Raw genomic sequence first — 20640 nt, forward strand, 5'->3', positions numbered from 1 at the left:
TATGGAAAGACAGAGGACGAAACAGCCATCCTGTCGACTTCTTTGTAAGGGGCATCAGAGTCAAAGACTGCCAGAACACCCACACTGATCCTACCTGCATAATGTGGTATGTAAACACCAATATGGTAACATTCAACCTTGTCATTTTTTAAAATTTTTCTGAAGGCAACACACCATAGCAGGCAGAAATATTCCTTTCAAATAACAATATGAAGTTTACATGTATGTGATTCTTGAGGTACAATAAGGTACAAAAATTATCAGGTTCAAAGACATTTTTTGACAACTCACAGTAAGACATCTAAGCATATTTTAAAGGGAAAGAAAAAATACAAAACAAAAACCAAAATCTTAAGTTATAGCAACTATTATTCTAAGATGTTAAGACTTTTAAAAACAACACTTTGGAAAAATTCCCTGCTCAAGACTCTGGGAACGCACAGCCAAGAGTGGCCACTGTGTGCACTGACCGGTGGTAGATCTTTTCTTCAATGGTGCCCGCAGTCAGGAGCCTGTACACAGTCACTTGCTTCTTCTGGCCTATTCTCCATGCTCGCTCCCGGGCCTGCGACAGAGAGAGAGAGACCTCTCAACGAGAATCCTTCCCAATGACAAGCACTGACTATAAGAAACAAAGCTAGCTGGTCACTACCTGTCACTCCCAGAGTTAGAATTTTGACTCATGACGTCGAGTACACCTAAGGCCTACTCAGGAAGATGAACAGCCAGTTGACAAGACATCTCTACTTGAAAAAATGTTTGTAACTTTGCCTATGTTCTTTTTACCCCAACTCTAGGAATGAATGCTATGGATAAACTGCTGAAGATGGTTCCTGTCCATTTGACTCTGAAGGGTGTCTTCTTTCACGTTGAAGAACAGGAGACAATCAAAATGTGAAACGTATGCTGAAGCCAACCAGAATATCAAAGGACAGTCAAAAGCGCTAACCATGAAACTATATTTCTACTAATACATTCTTTAAAAAAAAAAATAAAAACAAACCTGCGTGTCCGTGCTTGGGTTCCAGTCTGGGTCATAGATGACAACTCTGTTTGCCCCCGTCAGGTTGACACCTAAGCCGCCCACCCGCGTGGTCAGAAGAAACACAAATATGGATGTGTCCTAGAGGTAAGACACACAACACTGAGCACACACACTTAAGACCAGTTACAGTTCTCAGCCTCTGCCTCCACATATTGTACACATGGAATTACTGGGCTGTTCCCAATATAAGGAATGGTAATGTCCTAGAGACCTCTGGTGAATCAAAATCTCATTTCACAGCTTTTACTTTTAATATTTAATAGAAGTATTTAAAAATTGGGTTTTTAGGAGGAAAATACATGCTGTAGAAAACGCATTCTTTGTTTGAACACACACATGCCCACAATCCCCGCCCCCAAACATCCAGAAGTAGGGCATAGAGTTAAAAACAACAAGTCTCCCCTTAGGCCCCCTCCCAAGCCCAGATGTCAACGCTGCTTTGGTGGGTAAGGGTGTGGATACGCTTAGTCCTTTCCCTCCACGTACAGCAGCACCACTCAACTTCCCTGTTACATTCACATGTTACCTCATTGTATCTTGTAATCAGTGGCTGTCTTGAAGCTATTGTAGTGGTACCATCCATCTTGAGATAGGTATACTTTTGGGCTCTAAGGAATACTTCAAGTATGTCCAGCATCTGTTTGGAGGTGGGGGATAGGAATTTGCAAAGCAAATACACATTCCCAGTGAGTGCTTCTCTATTTGTGTAAATGGTAACACCTTCCCCAACAGGCCTATGTTAAAAGGAGTTTCTTGCTTTAGGACAGATAAACAGAACTGTTAAAAGAGTATTTTTGGTATTTCCGTATGGTTAATTCTTACTTTTGTAAACAGCCAAAGCTCAGGCCTAAACTTACTTGCAGACCAAAATCACATGGTGAGCTTTTTTAAAAAGTCAACTTTTAGACACCAACTCTAGAGAAAGATCTAAACTCCCAAAGAAATCGGCAGACTGCCACCTCAGCATCAGTGGTAGACTTGCTTCAGAATCCTTACTTTAGATTGAATCCCATTTTGTGAGTTGATGGCTGTCATAAAGAACCAGCCTGTTTCCCGTCTGAAGTCTGTGCACTCACCTGCCTTGACTGAGAAAACAGCAATACTCGCTGACCCTGCTTGTGCCATATTTTCAACAAAGATTCAACAACAATCATTTTCCCAGAACGTTTCCAGTACCCAAACTGATCTTCTTCTAGTTCATCATCAGGAAGACCTTTGAGATTCTTGGGACCTCCAGAAAAGAGATCAGGGTGGTTGCAAATTTTTCTTAGGGCTATAAGTCCGGAGAAAATCTGTGGTAAGAAAGAGTATATGTACACTCAGATGACCCCACGTAAAGTAAGATTCCCTAGGCAAGGAGGCTGTTTAACCTATAACACAGACTAAAAAACAGTTCTCCACCAGCTTCTTAGTTTCTTCTCTAGTCGCAGCATTATCATGAGCTGGGAGAAATTAACTTTCACTCATCTTGTTTCCCTGATAAAACAAGTTCTCAGAAACAAAAAAATTCTACTGGACTGAACACGTCTACAGGGGTCATATTCAATTGCTGATAATTCATTTTCCCTCACTAGAAAAAAGGTATGCAGTTCACGGTATTATAAACTTAATATAAAAAAGGAATTCGCCTTTTAAATATGGATCAGAAATGTCCTATCAACCTAAATTTGGAGACATCAGTCATGTGACTTATCAAATGCATTTAAATATTACACTCCTAATTACCTCACTAAAAGTTCTGCAGTTTAATATGAGTCAGAGGTTGAGGATCCATTTACCTTTAGATTATTATTATATCAGAAAAAAAAACTGCATGAAAAATGCACGAATGGGAATGCACGAATGGGAAAGATATGGTCCATGCAGAAGGGCACAGAAGACAAGGGGTGAGTGCCCCGGCCCATCCCCACAAAAGAACATTAACAAAACTTCAATAATGGGGCTCTTCCAGCCTTGAGAGGATGACTCAAATCAAACTCACTGGTCTAAAAGCTTGAGCAGAGAAGGAGAAATCACCATTAAGCCAATAATCAAAGGGTAGGGTAGCTATCACTAGTAAACAACAGTAAACAGATTAACAATAAATGATCTGAATAAGTCAGGAACATTGGTAAACCTCCCCAGAGTCATCCGCGACTCATTTTTCTTCCTTTCAATCTGCACTGTCCAATGCAGTAGTCACTAGTCACACGTGGCTACTGAGCACATGAAGTGTGGCTAGTCCAAATTGTGATGTGCTGCATATGTAAAATACATACCCAATTTCGAAGACAGAACAAAAAAGGAGTAAAATATCTTTTTAATCATTTTTAATTTTTGATTACATATTAAAATGTATTTTAGATATATGAAATAAAATATATATCAAAATTAATTTCACCTGTTTCTCTTTTTCCTTTTTAATGTGACTACTAGAAAATTTACAATTCCAAGTGTAGCTTGCATTCCCTTTCCTGGATAGTGTGATCTAGACCCCCTAACTTGGAAAGACCTGAAGAAGTTAAGGGGAGATTCATGGAGATGAATAGATGTGAATGACTGAAGAACCTCCTGTAGCAACCAATAAGAAATGAAATAAGAAATTGTGAGAGATGGTTAAAAGAACTGAAATGACCTAATCACACTCACATTATTTACACAATAGAGTCTTTTGGAGAAGACACTAGCTAGGAACTTCTGAATTCTGGACACTAGTAGAAAGAGAGCTTTCTCAGTATTGAAAGGAACAGAATCACCATAAATAAATTACTGTCCTACCCTGGGGACAATGAGAATTAGAGCCAGGGACATTTGAACCACATTTATATCTGGTTCCTAACATGGCAATGGTTCATAAACATTTATTGGGGAATGGGGCTCCTTTAGGAAGCTGATGAAAGTTATGAATCCTCATGATCCTCTCCACAAGATATATAATTCTGGTCATAATATCTGGGAAAATGCAGCTATGTACCTGACACCCGCCCACCTACCAGGTAAGACCCTCGGAAGTAACAGTAACTGCACAGCTCGCAGCTGCATTTGCGTCTGGGTTCAGATCCACAGCGCACAGCTCTGCAACTTTCCACCTTTCACCAGTTACCTAACTCCTCTGCACCTTACGGCTCCAGGCCATAGGCTGACTGCACATCTACCATGCGGGACTGCATGCAAGTGAAGTGAGATGACAGTACGTGAAAAGCCTGGCACAATGTAGATCCTAGTTTCTTTTCCTTCCTCACTTCTCTTGGTCCACAATTCATTTCTCCAGCTTCTATTTTTTAGCTGACCTGCATCTCTCCATTGAGAATCCTGTAAACTTCTTTGGAATCAACGAAATTTTGGTAGACTTTATGCTGCTCATCTGTAAGACGGCAAAATAAGACCTACGGAGGGGAAAAACAAGGAAACTATAATTTAAAAAAAAAAATTAACAGAAATAATTAAAATATCAACAAAACTTCCTGATCAAAAGAGCACAATGCATGCGATTTTAATAATATCCCTATTATTAATATTAAAACAACAAAGGGTGACAATACTTCTCACCATACCCTGCTCACCAGCCCCTCCATCTCTGTCACTTGTCTACCTCCAGGGCCCATCCCACAGTCCCCAAAGACTGGCTTCCTGCTCACGGGCAAGTTCAGTGCCCAGGTGCACAGACCATCCTCCATGTTAGCCTCCAAGTGCTCAAACCATCCCACCTCCCATGACCCATGCCATGCTCTACTCGGCAGACCTGACCAGAGACCACAACCTCACCTGGAGCTCTCCCTCTCCTGGAGCTCTAAGTGCAGGCCCATGAGTTACCAGACTTGCCTTGGACGGCAACCCTTACCCTCCCAGCCCACTGCACCAACCACTCCATGCGATCGTGCTCTGTGACCCTTCACCTCTCAACCCTCCCTCCTTCGCAAAGTCCACCACCGCCAGTTACATTCCCACGGATGCTCATTTAGCCACCCCTCTGCCACCTACCTGGACCCCTTTCAACCCCCTGCATCTTCCCTGTAAACATTCAAAGGTAGGTCAACTCAACCATCAGTCTTCTGCAGACCTATGGTCAGTGCCGGTGCTGCTGGAGAAAAGCTCATACATGGCAGCATCCTGCCATGGCCTGTCCTGCTCCAGGGGGTCCTCTACGCAGGCCCGCCCAGCATCTTCCACAAGCCCAGAGCAACTGTGCCCATGCTCCTCACCACCCAAGCCACCCGCACCTCTGTCTCAACTTCTACTTAAAAACAATCAGACAAATAAAAACAAAATGAAAATCAAACCTGAACCTACCAGGATCAGGCATGATTCCCTGGTTTTCACTCCCTAACATGTCTCTACTTCTGCATCCACCTCATTTTCCTTTATTCCCAGAGGAAGAGGTTCTTGTACAGGATGGAGGGCAACCCTTCCACCTCTGCACTGTATCTGAAGACCCACTCATTCTCCTCAGTACAGTGCCTCACCCGTTAGCCTCCAAGTGGAAGATGGGGGCATTCCTGAGAAAATAAGGTACAATCCCCACCTCCACTTCCTCACCTCCAGTCACTCCTGAAGCCTGCACCCAGAGCAAGCCTCACGGGCACCTCTGTTGATGCCACTGAGGCATCACTCATGACTTCCTAGTGGCCAAACACACTGGGTCCTTTCCAGGTCACCCTACTCACCTTCCGATGCCCAGGCCTTCACTTCTGTTCATGCACCTGTCTATGCCAGCCTCCCCAGTCTTCCCAGCTAGCTCCTCCTCTTCTACCCTCCTCCTTGCTCCCAGCCCTGACCACACTGGCCTCCCTGCTGTCTATGAAGGCCCCAAAGCACTGCCACAGCTCACCATCTGCAATGCTCTGCCTTCAAAACCTACAAGACTTGCTCCTTCGCCTTCTTTAGGCCTCTGCTCAGGTGTCAGTTCATCAAAGGTCTTCTCTGACCAACCCTTACAAATGGCCCACTTCCCCAAATCCTTCCCCTCAGCATTCCCAGCTTATCCTTCAACCCTGCTTCATTTGTCTCCACACTTAATGCTGCCACCTGACATCTTCTATACCTTTTTGTGACACTCTCCCTCAAGAATAAATGTGAGTCCCCATGAGAACAAAACTTGCTTTGTTCACTGCTGTATCTCAGAGCCTAAGATCACAACAGGCATATGGTTGGCACCTAATACAATTTGTAGCATGAATGAATTAGGGGCTTAAGGAGAATGGAGATGTTTAAAAGAGTAGCTATAGGAATCCATGTGTCAGTAAGAGGGAGGTCAAAGCCTGTGGACTAGAGAAGAATCCACTGAGGGCAGACGCCACAGCGGGCCTAGCCTGCCCACAGTTCCAGGATCATACCTCACCAGACTCTCTCATCCGCAGAGGAGAATCAGAGTGAAGGGAAAGACACACTTGTGCTTTAGGAATGCTTTGTTAACTCCTGGATTTACAGACCTGTTCATTTTTATCTGGCAAAGAAAGGCTCATCTTGACATCTGACTTCATTCTCCGCAGTAGGTATGGATTTATGGTATCTCGTAAGACACATGCACACTTGTAAGCAGTTTTGACCTTTAATAAGAGCAGAGAAGGGAACATTACTATATATGTTTAAGGAACGCATTTGTTCTTACCTCTCAATTGCTTCCATTCCTTAAAAAAAAAAAAGAATAACCAACAGCTGTATAAAGTCAGTGGGAAATGATTGCAAAATGGTTTGAAAAAGCTAGCATAAGTTCCATATACTCCAAGGGGTGGTAGCTTTCATAATATTATCAGTTAAAAAAATTATCTCATTAACCAAAATGTACAACAGAAGAAAAACTGATAATTTTGTGCCTTATTTCTCTTATACACTTTCCTTTAATTATTACTATACAGTTAAACCCTAAAGTAGAGACTTACTGGGTTCTTGACCACCAGCCCTAGGGGAAAAACTGCTTTTGTACAAATCTCTGTTTATGATCTTGTATTCTCCAAAAGCTACAAAGGAACTCTGCAAAGCTGAAGATCAAAAGCTAACTCTGGGGAAAAGCTGCAGTGATGGAGCAGCCAGCCAATAAGCAGAGATTACTGTCCACTGGAGACTTACAAGAGTAAGTTCAACAAGAGCCCTCTGATCCCAGAAACGAAAGGTCACTCTGCCCTAAAATGCAGCATATGGTTCTGTAATGGAGCACGGCCACATGAGATGAGTACTAAATATACGCAAAAAAAAAAAAAAAAAAAAAAAAAAAAAAAAAAAAAGCCCCACAGCCCAGAAAACCACTCCCTCTGCAATTCACTTACAGGCAAAGTAGTCAATAAATTATTGCTACTTCAAAAAAAATCTAAATAGGCTTAACAACTTAGTAAATTACTATTTCATGGAAAAAATTCCAACCAAAGTTTAAATTTAAGAAAGTCAGCTGTAAAATGAATGATAATAAAAAAGAGCTTGACCACACACACAGAAAAAAAAAGTTAAAAAATTAACTTGTTAAAAAATGTTCTTAAAGAACGCTAAAAATACCTCACTCATGCACATATATGTATGTGTGTGTATCTGTTGTGTGAATGCATGTGCGTAAATATTAAAATAGGCTTTACTTTGAATAATACATAAAAAAGAAGCTCAACTAATCAATGACTTTTAGTTATATATAACTCCTTAAATATATCATTCAGACTGATGAAAATCACCTTGAAGATGATGATGAGGTACATATTTTCTGATGCAGAGATGATGAAATTTCAGAATTTAAAAACATAGTCCCACTGAGGAAGCACGAATGTACAGTCTGTAAAGAAAACTGCCCCCACATCCTCCCTCCACCCACACCCCCTTCCGCAGAAGAGCGAGCATGCTGGTTGGAGGTGCTGGTCAACTAAACCAGGGCTAGGCTGGGGAACAGCCGGGCTGTGGCTCCTGCTCTCTCCTGCATGCCACCCCATGGAGATGATCTTCTGTTTCACTCCCAACTGGCTCCCAGTCTGTTCCTCTATTCATAAAAACACAAGGTGGGGATTCAGCTAGATTTCTCTACCAATGCTCACATCCCAGTGCTGTGGAAAACAGACAACTTGCTGAGCATGCCCATGCTCCTTCCCATTCTGACAAGGCAGAGCTCTGCCTCTTCCTGAGCACAGTGACCTTAGGCAAGTCACCAGAACGCTGAGAATCAAAAACCTTGCATGTGGAATAAAGAGGGTCAACTAGGCGTCCCTGCAGGCTCTTCTCAGTTCTCACAGGCCCTGCCCCAGCTGAGCACACCAACCCCAGCAGCAGTCTATATTTGGGCTGCTGACATGCTCCCCCTCACCTTCCTCACCTTTCAGGCCCCAGGTTAGTCATCCCTTCTCCAGGAAGCCTTTCTGAGCCCCATAAGCTCTGACACTGGGCATCTCCCCTGATCACAGTCCTCACTGCCCTGTACTGGGACCAGGTTTATTTGCCATTTTCCCCTGTGCCCACCCCTACTGGACTGGAAATACCTTCATGGGAAGGTTCTGGTTTCTAGCCCCTGCCATCATTTTAGCACCAGCATGACAGAATAAATACCGGCACACAGACTATCTTCTTAGAATTCAATAATGCAAGGCAACATGGTCTCAAACAAAAAGGAGCAAATACAACCAATACTCTGCTTCCAAAGATCTCACCCGCTAGGAAGGGGAGAAAGATAAGTACACAAATTCCTGAAACAACAACTTCAAGGAAAAAAACAGATCATAATGACATGTTCTCAAATCATTTTTCTATAAATGACTTATTAATGCCAAAGGAGAAGTGGTAATCTCACAGAGTTTAGATCTGGCCAACACCACCTTAAAGTAATCAGAGTTAACATCACCCACAGTGGAACAAACAGACAGCATGTTCCTCCAGATACCATGCACTGAGGAAGACACATCACTTCTGTGATATTCCTAGCCAAAATGTATAACCTGAATCCAATCATGAAGAAATGTAAGGCAAACCCAAACTGAGGTACATTCTACAAACTAACAGGCCTATAGTCTTTAAAAATGTCAAGGTAATGAAGGGCAAAAAAACAGTCCCAGATTAAAGGAGACTAGAGACACGGAAACTACTGGAACAACTGACAAAATATGAGTGATTATAGACTAGATAACAGACTCCTATTAATGTTAAACTTCCTTCTGATTTTGTTGCTTACACTGGCTATGTAAGAGGCGATCCTTGTTTTTGGAAATACACACTGAAGGATTTGGAGAAAGGGGCATCAGATCTGCAACCTGCCCTCAGGTGGTTAGAAAACAGTAACCTCAGCTGTGAATCTACATGGAAAGAGGTGTGGGAGAGGGAGGGGAGGAATGGTAAAGCCAATGTGGCAAAATGTTTGCAAAATGCTAACAATCAGTGAATCTGGGTGAAGTGTTAAGAGGGTTTTCTTGTTTGTTTGTTCTTTTAAAATTCTTGCAACTTTCTGTTAAGTTTGAAATTATTTCAAAATAAATTTTTTTTTAAAAAAGAATGGTATAACAGGAGATTCAGAGAAAGAAGAGACTCCTTACAAAAGTTAACTGAAAATCATTCAATCTCAAAATGTAAAATATATTAAAATTGTTTTTGACAATCTTTTAATCTTAAAGGTCTAAAATTCTTTTTCTAATTAAATACTCCAAAATACGAGAGCTTCCCTTTTGGTGGAAGGTCTCATCCCTGGCTCAGCCATGACCTGGTAGGCACAGGCCCACCCAAGAAGGGATGCACAGAAACCGTGCCTCCCACCCAGGCTGCAGCCTGCCCTACAGGCCACAAACCACCCTATGGCTAACTTCACCTCCTGGCATTTCTGCCTGTGACCACCCCATTCCATCAGGCACCCGGGCCTGAAACCTCAGGAGTCAGTCAGTCATTCACAGCAAGCTTAGCCCCTACTCCATCTCCTCGATCCTGTCAGCCTCCAAACCTTGTTTGTTCTGCCTAAAAATGCCACCTGCGTCTCCTGCCCCACCATCTTTCTCAGACCACCATCCAAGATCAGGTCCAGGTCCTCATGGCCCTCACCCCAGTGGTTCCTGCAGGTCACTCAGTGCCAGCCTCCCTCTTGTGACTACCCTGTAGCCTGAGGAACCCCTGAGAACCAGCATCCTCCAGAGTCCTGCTCAGACACTTTCAGTAACCCAGCCCTCCCTGAGTGCCACTGCTTCCCTTTCAAGGCCCCACAGTTCTAGCATCCACAGCTTTTTAGCTATGCCCCCACAAGCATCTCCAATCCAGTCAAGTGGGTCTCTTCACTGCGCCCTGCCACATATGGTGGCTGCATCCACACTGTTGCCCTAATCAAGAATGCCCTCACTCTCCATGGCCTACATTCCCAGAATCAGGTTAAGGGGCATGTCTCATTAAATCATCCCTGAACAGTCCAATCCTCCTAGTGTCCCCTTTTCTAAGTTTCTCCACTACTTTATAAGATGCACTACCCCGGTTTGCAGGACTAAATTACATGCTGTTCCAAACTGATTTGTCCTTGTTTCATAATTTCTAACTGCTCTTCTGACCACATGTGACATCTTTTTAAACATCCCAGGAACAATGCCAAAACTGTTTAATTTCCATTAAACAAGGAGATATTTTATTCTAGGGCTTTCCTCTCTGTGAATATTTTTCATGATGTTTTAAGTGAAAAAATATGATCAAGCAAAGATAATTTTGTGATTTTTTTTTTTTTTTTTTTTTTTTTTTTACCAGATACCAATTTATGAGCCTGGCCATCTTTCTCACATTCTGAATGACTTGGCTACAAATTATAGTATTTAATAGGAGCACTTTAAATATTAAAATGCCAAAAGTATTATCATCCTAATATATTACCTGTACTGGGGAAGCATTTGAATATCCCCCCATGGTGATGGGGACGGAGAACTGCTCCATAAACACAGGCAACGTGCCTAACTTTCCCGGGAAGATGAAGTCAAAGAGCGACCACAGCTCTCGGAGGTTATTTTGCATCGGTGAGCCAGACAGAATGATCCGATGAGGGGTGCGAAACTATTTGAGGAAAGGAAGCACCTTTTTATTAAATTTACCTTTTAGCAATCGCCATTCCTACCCCAAAACGCTCCTCTGCAAATTATTTACACATTTACTCATCATTCTTGCATCATTTTGGTACTCTCCAAAACATACACATTTTATGAAATTACAAATCCTTAATTACATTTAGATGAAAAAATGAGAATTTTTTCTTATTGTTGAAGCTGAATACTATAGATTAGAGTTGGGTTTGGTTACATTCTAACAACTGGCCCCTACAAGAGACATTAAATAACATGAACAATCAGAATTAAAGACATGATTAAGGGCAAAAATAAAGAGTTTTCTGCATTAAGGAAAATGCACATTTTAAATTTCTTGTGCAGTTGGCACAAGGAAAGATTCAATAAATGTGTTACTAAAAGCAGATAGTTTATTCTGAATTAATTATTCTTCTCCACCTGGAAATCTCCCTTGTTAAAAGAGGTCATACCTGTTTGCAAGCAAGGGTGACAGCAGCATTTGGATTTCGAATTTTGTGTCCTTCGTCCAAGATCACATAGTGCCAGTCATACCTGCTAATGTCATCCTGCATCAATCGAATGTAGGAGTAAGATGTGATCAAAATTCCATGACAATGAGCAACATCTCGAATTAGTTTCTCCTGAGACCATAATAAAATGGTAAAGTCAGTTTTAAATAAGAAGTGACACCCTTTCAATCATGACACAATCTGAAGTACTTTATAAAAATGCACAAATACAAACATAACATGCACAATCACAGACATTATCAGCACTGGAAGTGTACTTGTTAACCTGGCAAGTAGTAAACGCTGACTAATACAGCCGTTATTAGGGGAAGGAGACTCTCAAAAAGATGACAAAGTTATAATACATATATTTATAAATATATACATATATTAAATTATTATTTTTATTTTTTCAAAACATCCTTTGTGTCCATTCTTGTCAAAACAACAATGTGGATGGAAAATATATTAATTTAAAACAAAAGCAAGAAAATGAGAGAAAATCCAAAGAGACAAGGCAGACAAATCTAGGATCTCTAACAATGTATAACAAGAATTCCAGGACAGAGTGAAAAGGATATAAAAGCAATGATTTTAAAATGATAGAAAAAAAGCCGGGTACAGTGGCTCACAACTGTAATCCCAGCACTTTGGGAGGCTGAGGTGGGTGGATTGCTTGAGCCCAGGAGTTCGAGACCAGCCTAGGCAACATGGTGAAAGCCTATCTCTAAAAAAAAATTTTAAAAGTTAGCTGGATGTGCTTGCCAAGCACCTGTAGTCCCATCTACTCAGGAGGCTGAGGTGGGAGGATCCCTTGAGCCCAGGAGGTCAAGGCTGCAGTGAGCAGTGATGGCACCACTGCACTCCAGCCTGGGTGACAGTCAGACTCTGTCTCAAAAAAAAAAAAAAAGAAAAGAAAATGATAGAAAACAATCACCATAAATGGAGCCGAGATTTGAATCTACAGAACAAAACATCTCCCAGAATGTCAGGCAGAGACACTAAGAAAAAGACGCATCTGTAGACATATCTTACTAGATGTCTGAATTCCAAAAATAAATAAAAACAGCCAGGCAAAGTGGCTTATGTCTGTAATCTCAGCACTTTGGGAGGCTGAGGGAGAGAATCGCTTGAGGCCAGGAGTTCAAGACTAGCCTGAACAACAAAGCAAGACCCTGTCTCTACAAAAAATAAAAAAATTAGCAGTGCATGGTGGTGCACAGCTGCAGTGCCAGCTACTTAGCAGGCTCAGGCAAGAAGATCCCTTGAGCTCAGGAGTTAGAGTCTACAGTGAGCTATAATCTCACCACTGCATTCCAGGCTAGACAACGGCGCAAGATCCTGACTCAAAAGAGAAAAATATTTTTAAAAATAAGGAGAAAATGTCATAGATTCTAGTCAGAACAAAACAGAAAAAGAAAATATTCCCTTCAGAGGAAAAAGACTACCTGCATCAGACATCTTTTCTGCAACACTAAAAATGTCCGAAGGCAAAGAGGAAAATCTTTACGTAATTCTAAGAAGGAAAAGTGGTGACCATGGATTCTACATCAATCCAAGCTAGCAGTCATGCTTGATGAATAAAATAAACAAATTCCAGCTTCAGATAGGCAAGGACTTGGAAGATCAGTCACCAAGAGATTGGCTAACTACAGTGCACTGCACCCAGACAGTGGAGTGGCGCAGTCGTGGACAAAGAGGAAGGTATGCACAAATGCCATGCCCTGAAGAAGGAAAGACAGCAATGCTCCTGCACCACATTCTCACCACAGACCATGCTCACAGCAGCTCCCCAAGGAAGGACAGAGGGGCCACCACTAACCCCATTTTACAGATGAGGGAACTGGGGCTTGGAGATGGTAACTAATGTACCAGGTCACGCAGCTGCTAAGTGGTGGAGTCAGAATTCGAATGGAGAAAGGCAGCCAAATCCAAAGCTAGTACTATTGACACTAGGCTACACTACCTCCTACTAAAATATAAAAGAAAAAGTTTAAAAAGAAGATTATATGTGATACACATACCATTTAAAATAAATCATTAAAGCATAACAACAAAGCCTAAATATTAAACACTTAAATATGAATGAAACTGTTAAGAAGGGATCTAAAATATTAAAAGGTATATATTTTTAAATGTTACTGTAATTCCTGTTCAGTTTCATAAAAGCTGGATTGAGATTAAGGGAAAATAAAAGTGAACTAAAAATTCCACCCTGTCCAATGGTAGAAAGGGACAGAGGCAATAGATATTTAATTCTTAACCATGTGAGAAAAATATGTTAAAATACATTTGCCAAAACTTTATGCTGATTACTGAGTAACAGTTGCTACTTCCACCTAAAAACTAGAAAATAGAATGTAGAACTATCAAACCATTACAGAGGAAAATAATAGAAAATAGCAAAAATCAGGACAATATAAAACAGAAAACAAAATACCAGGTTTCAAACTAAACCTAGTAACCCACCACAAGACAGTGAGTTATTAACAGGGAGACATTCCACTGGGTAAGGCAAAAACCTAGCCTTCTGTTTAAAAGAGACCCAAACCAGACTGGCACTGAAAGTTGTAATATGGGAATTATCAAAGATATATCAAAGAAATGCCAACCAAAAAAGGGCAGGCTTAGCAATGTAAATATGAAACAAAAAGGAGTGAACAGAAAGAGGGATATTTTATATTTTAATGGGGATGCCACAATAAGAAAAAAGAACCATGAACCTTTACCTACCGAAACGCACAGCAATAAACACAAAAGCAGGGCCCTTAGAGCTGTCAAAATGACACATCCACAGCCTACCCAGAGAGCTGACCACAGCCTCTCTGAGAGGAAGTCAGATCAAAGAAAATAAAACATTTACAAAGAGGATGCAAAGGATTTGAGTATCACCATCAGAGCTCCTTTTAACAGTGATCAGCAGCACTTTAGACTATACAAAGAATATTCATTCTTTACAAACACTCTATTAAGCTGAAATCAAAGAGAGCAGTCAACTTAGCCTCCCAAAAAAGGAAAATGAGAGAATTAGTAAGATAAAAATTAGTGGGTATTAAAAAAACTGGTAGAATTGATAAAACAAAATAATAATAACTCTTTGGAAAGACTAAACCAAACAAACCTCTGAAAAGTGAGCCAAAATAACAGACTGAGTTGTACAGCATCAGAAATGTCAAAGGAACACAATTATAGATGTAGAGAATACAAAAGTGTTAACCAATATACATGCTACAAAATCTGAACATTTTGACAGATATGATAGCTAAAAAGTTCGTTGCAAAAATGGACCCAAGAAAAATCAGACCAACAGAACAAACCAATACTGAACAATGTGAAAAAGATGTTATACTCTTCTCACCAAAAGTCTACCAGACCCAAAGGGGTTTTATGAGTAAAGTAGGACTAGATCCTATTACTGAAATTGTTCCAAAATATAGAAAAAGAATGGATTCCAATCATTGTTACAAGGCTAGCAAACCCTGTTTTCAAAACTGACACAGCACACTTATGAGTGTGCATACACGCCTCTAAACTAGAGATCCACTACTTTACAGATATAACCTAGTAATATATTAACCTAATAAAGGCTTGTCACAGGAATACAAGAATAGCTATCAGGAAGCCTAATATAATTCATGTAATCACAATCATCTAATACAAATTTTATAAAATTCAACATCTTCAAAAAATGGTAATTTTATATCTTCTTAAAGAACTAGGATTAAAATGTGTTTTAATTCAACAGAGTATAAAAGGGTACAAGAAAGGCTAAGAAAATCTGAAGGAACAAAATAAAGAGACATTGTCTTCTCATATGTTGTAATTCATGTAACATTCAAAGAGTTAATACAATTGCTGCAGAGAATAACCACAATGCCTGGACCTATTAATAATTTGACAGGTGTGTGCCATACTTTTATTACTATTATGACTACTCATCTTCCATCTTCCCATTCACAAAATTCGACACCTGCACAATACCATATTGAAGGCCACATCTGAAAGACCCATTTCCTGACTTTTGACCTCAAAAGAATACAGCAATAAATGCCTTGGGGTGCACAACGGCCTTAAAAACACACGTACGGGTTCCCTCAGGACTCCCTCGCCACCAGCCCCACTTAGCTGCTGGTGCCAGTGAAGAAAGCAGTCTGCCCAGAGAAAAACCATCCACCTTTAGCACCTCACCTGGTCAGACCTGCGACCTTTAGAAGCCAAAGCCGAAATGAATTCTGGACATCACCTAGTGTAGCTGGAGCTTTCCCACAGTTACCAAATGAGACACCAAGCTTCCCAAATGTATACCACTGGAATGATGTTTAGTTTCTTATGCTTGCTTAAGGATTGAAATTTATCTGGAAAATTCTAAATATTATTATAGGTATAGAAATGTTAGCTATGGAAATACAAAACTTCCTGTGTTCAGGAAGATGTATTAATGATTAACAAGAATTAAAAAGATGCTTATGTAAAAAGAACAAGAAATTGTTCAAAATGTCCCAGTTGAAAATATAATCTCCACTTAGCCACTGGGCAAAACCCCATCTAAGACTATTTGTTATCACCTGATTCAATCGCAGAATTCTATAGCTGCCTAGACTGGAGTTTCAATAATGGTGAATTGTTGAATATTATGGACGTCTCTATCCAAACACTTAAGACAAATCATCTCGGGCGGTTTCAAATTAAAAGCTTGTAAAATATGTAACCTCTCCTAGTTTTTGCAATTAATAGGGTACATCTGCAATTAGCCTGACTTACTGAGTGCAGTGCTGTTGTCATTAAAAGATGTCTGTGAAAGGGCTGCTGTTATTATGGAGGCTCAAGAGACCAATCCCTCCTAGAGGGCAAACAGTGGACTGGTGGAAAACAACAGCCATAAATCACACTGTCAGGCGGCGGGGAGAGGAGTGAAGCACAGGCACATGAAGGCCATTCACAGGAAACACAGTACAGCCGCTTCCTAGGCAGGATTTACTGCACCTGTAATTAATTAAAATTTCCTTCAAGCTAAATCTTTAATAAACAAGGATTTGTGCTGACAATAAGAAAAAAAAGGGCTCCAGCAACACAATTTTACAACATACCTCGCAGAACAAGCCCAGCATCTATCATGTCTTCTATAAGGTGTATACACTGACTCTAAAGTTAATAGGAATGATACCACTTTGCATTCTATTATAATTTGTGTACTCAGAATGTGTCTGAAATATTTCAGATGCTTAAGGAATAATGTGGCCTCTTTCTTTTTTTTTTTTTTAAAGTTTTTTACTCCCTTCTAGCTTTTTTAAAAGCCACGTCTTTTTGCTCTAGTGTTTCAGAAAACAGGCCCTTTTAAAGAACATGTTGATGGGAGTTTCATCGGATGGCCAAGTTTTTGTGTTATTTGCTTTTTTTCTTTTTGAGACAGAGTCTCGCTCTGTCGCCCAGGCTGGAGTGCAGTGGCGTGATCTCAGCTCACTGCAAGCTCCGCCTCCCAGGTTCACGCCATTCTCCTGCCTCAGCCTCCCGAGTAGCTGGGACTATAGGCGCCTGCCACCACGCCTGGCTAATTTTTTGTATTTTTAGTAGAGACGGGGTTTCACCATGTGGCCAGGATGGTCTCGATCTTCTGACCTCATGATCTGCCTGCCTCAGCCTCCCAAAGTGCTGGGATTATAGGTGTGAGCCACCGCGCCAGGCCATTATTTGCTTTTTTAACCACGCGCTGCACTTCACTGTTTCCATCTGGGGCCAAATGTATCTGAACATGAGAATAAAAGGTCTAGATGATCTTGAATGACCATGAACATTTTTGATAAAGTAGATGTGTACCTTCTCTCTAGACTACATACTGAGTCAATCAGCAATGCCTCATTCAGCATCTTTTCTTTTCCCAACTACTGAGGTGAAGAGGCCTAAATATTCTTTGTTTCTAACAACAGCAAGAATTACCTGAGTAAATGTTACCTATTAGGGACCACACTAAGCTCTTCATACATACATATTAACCCAAAAAGTCCTAACAAGTTTACCAAAATTTACCCATTTTATAGGTGATCAAATCAGGCTCAGGAAGGCAAGTGATTCGCCCAAGCTTGCAAAGTTATAAAACAGCAGATCCAAGATTCGAACCCTGGTCTTGTAAGCACAAAACCAATGCACTTAAAACTGCATGCTCTTGTTGCTTTTCCCACTCTTATGCATCTACATGTCATGAATTGATCAAAATGAAACAAAACTCTTTAAATTACCTAAGATGTTACAGAACTACTAGAGACTACGTAGCAAAAAAAGGTAGGAGAGAGACAACTGTTTCAGAACATAAGCAATTTATCATTATGTATCTTCCAATAAATTGAAAAAAAAATCCTTAATCATTAAATAAACTTTACAAGACAGTGCTAAAGATGTCACCACCTATTGTGAGTTATGGGATAGGTATCACAAGACTGCCTTCTTTCATTATCTCTTCATTTACTACATTTTCTTTCCCCAAGAAAAGAGTTGGCTTTTTAAGGTTAGTTAAAAACATCCTTTATTTTTTTTTGAGCCCTAGCAACATCAAACACCTGAAATGCAGTGTTTATTGTTGTTTTAACAAATAAATATTAATCAACTCACATGAAAGTTGCTCTATATTAGAAAAAAGGATCACGAAATATAATCAGAAAAAGGAAATCTTGAACTTTTATTAAATGCGATTTCAAGTGACCATTAAAAGAGATTCAGAAGCCTAAAAATTTCTTTATCAGATTTCATCATTTGGTTGAAACTATCAGTTGTATATTTTTTCGCATGGCTGCTGGGTGTACATTTGAGAATTCTAAATTATGCTGCCAATCAGAGACTATTAACAAAGATAACATAGGATCAAAGGGTGAGAGAGGTGGGAAGCTAAAGGGCAATTGGGGAAGAAGAATGATAAATGTGCTCAATTGAGAAATTGACCATTTGATATTTTTCCAAATGAAAAATTTTCCCTTTTTTTTTTTTTTTTGAGACAGAGTCTCGCTCTGTTGCCCAGGCTAGAGTGCAGTGGCACAGTCCAGGCTCACTGCAACCTCCGCCTCTAGGGTTCAAGAGATTCTCCTGCCTCAGCCTCCCGAGTAGCTAGGACTATAGGCGTGTGCCACCACACCCAGCTAATTTTTGTATTTTTATACAGACAGGGTTTCACCACGTTGGCCAGGCTGGTCTCAAACCCCTGACCTCGTGATCCACCCACCTTGGCCTCCCAAAGTGCTGGGATTATAGGCATGAGCCACCACGCCCGGCCAATTTTCAAAATTTATGTCATACCAGCTACAACAAAGCATTTGGAAAATAAAGATAATCTACTTGAATGATAAACAAAACAATTCTGGCATTATTATTCTTTTAAATATTTCTAAAGAGAAATTCTCTTCTCTTCCCTGTTCCTAATACATCCAGTATTGAATGTCCCAATGTCAGAGTACCATTATTAAATTCAGACATAACAGCTGGTGGGCACAGAAAGCTCATCCACTGTAAAAAGAAATCACAGCTGATAAGGAAGTCAGGCATTAGACGCTGAGTTAGAGGACGAATCACCACAAACAGAATTTTTGAAATATGAATAAGAAACATAGACTCTATTGTAATTTAACACACGTGTAAGCCAGCAGGTATGCATGTGTGGTGACAGAGATCTGCACATACACAGAAGATCGAAGGTGCAGAGGAAGCAAATACCCCTTCAGTAGTTGAATCCAGAAACCAAAGTTATGATCTTAGAAATGTCAATAGTAAGGCCTATGGAAAGGAACTATTAATACATTTCCAATGTGTCGTCACCACAAATAAGCCAATATTAACATTAATAAAAAGTAATAAATATAGGGCTTCTAAGTTAAGAATATAGTTTGATACATATAAAAGTACATATTTTTGATCTTTTGCCTAACAGTTTACATCTTTAGTAATCTAAGATACTTTATAATGGAAAAGGAACAGTAGGAAGAGTTAAGAGTTTGAGTAAAAACACAAGGAAACTGTAATGCTGTTTTTCCTCAAAAGTTAATTAAGAATCTTCAAGTTAGAGTCCTTGGTAAACTGTAAAACACTGAAAAAATTATTAACAACCATATGTATGCAAGTGTCTGTGAAGGTAAAACAACCTCAGAAGGTAAAACCACTGCAACCAAAAGTGAAATATCTCTTCTTAGAAGTTTGCCCTCCAAAGTCAAGGAGACAAATTTCACCAAATTTACTGTCAATTCTATTTCCATAATGAGTCCATGTATGTGGTTTACACAAAGGCAGTTCTTCAAACTATGGTGACAAAGGAACTGGAGGCAAGCCATGATCCAGGTGAAGGTGTCCAATACACACACTTTACTACCCCAAAAGAAAATGAAAGGAATAACATTTTTTTAAATTGCCTTTATAAGACAAACATCAGCTAATGAGTCCTGCTACAGGATTTTGCAGCACAAAACACTAAGAGATGTTAACAGATAACAGAAATGAAAAAGGAACCACAAATGTTTTACAAGGGTAGTGACAGGATAGTTTAAGGTTTGACAAACAATTTAAGGTTTGACTAGACAACAATCTAAACTGCTATTATCTTCATACTGCTAAAAATCACTTTTTATAACTCACAGCATTTACCCTAATTTATTAATTATCTTATCCAGTTTATTTTCCATTTATCACTTAAAATTCTGGGCAAAGTCAGTTGGTTTTAACAATAACAGTGTAAGCAAAATTCCATCTCGCCTTATTTGTGCTACCAAACCATAGATTTTTCTGAGTCACTTCTATCAAAAGTTTGCTTTTCCATGAACACAAACACAACAGGAATCCTGGAGTTTCATGGTCCCCGTGCATCTGACTCCGTGAGGCAAACACTCCATAGCCCTCGCAGCCGGCACTGCTTTCCTGGGCCCCGAGAACGAACTCAAGAGCTCAAAAGACTCAGGAAAGAAAGAACTAGCTCCTAAGAGACTGCTGCTTCTCCCCAATAATGTAACCTGCAAATTCACAGTGAAACTGCGTGATTATTATTTATTCAGCAAATGCTTATGGGTCACCTGGGATATAAAAATGAATCAGACACAGTCCCTACTCAACAGAGCTCACAGTCTGGATGGTTAGACAGATGAGAAGAAAAAAGGAAGAA

General features: G+C 40.2%; 1 protein-coding gene across 2 annotated transcripts in view; it reads right to left on the reverse strand.

Annotated features, from left to right (window-relative positions):
* Window positions 1-20640, reverse strand: part of ERCC6 (ERCC excision repair 6, chromatin remodeling factor) — an 88743-nt gene that overhangs the window by 17796 nt on the left and 50307 nt on the right. For both annotated transcript variants that reach the window (XM_008961167.4, XM_003809030.5), the window contains exons 9-16: window positions 11475-11645; window positions 10820-10996; window positions 6454-6570; window positions 4315-4410; window positions 2122-2337; window positions 1572-1682; window positions 1004-1123; window positions 471-565 (exon numbers count right to left, since the gene is read on the reverse strand). In XM_008961167.4, coding sequence (XP_008959415.2) covers window positions 471-565; window positions 1004-1123; window positions 1572-1682; window positions 2122-2337; window positions 4315-4410; window positions 6454-6570; window positions 10820-10996; window positions 11475-11645 — 1103 coding nt within the window. The remainder of the gene's footprint in view (window positions 1-470; window positions 566-1003; window positions 1124-1571; window positions 1683-2121; window positions 2338-4314; window positions 4411-6453; window positions 6571-10819; window positions 10997-11474; window positions 11646-20640) is intronic.

Source organism: Pan paniscus, chromosome 8 (genome assembly GCF_029289425.2).
Source record: "Pan paniscus chromosome 8, NHGRI_mPanPan1-v2.0_pri, whole genome shotgun sequence".
NCBI classification, from domain to species: Eukaryota; Metazoa; Chordata; class Mammalia; order Primates; family Hominidae; genus Pan; species Pan paniscus.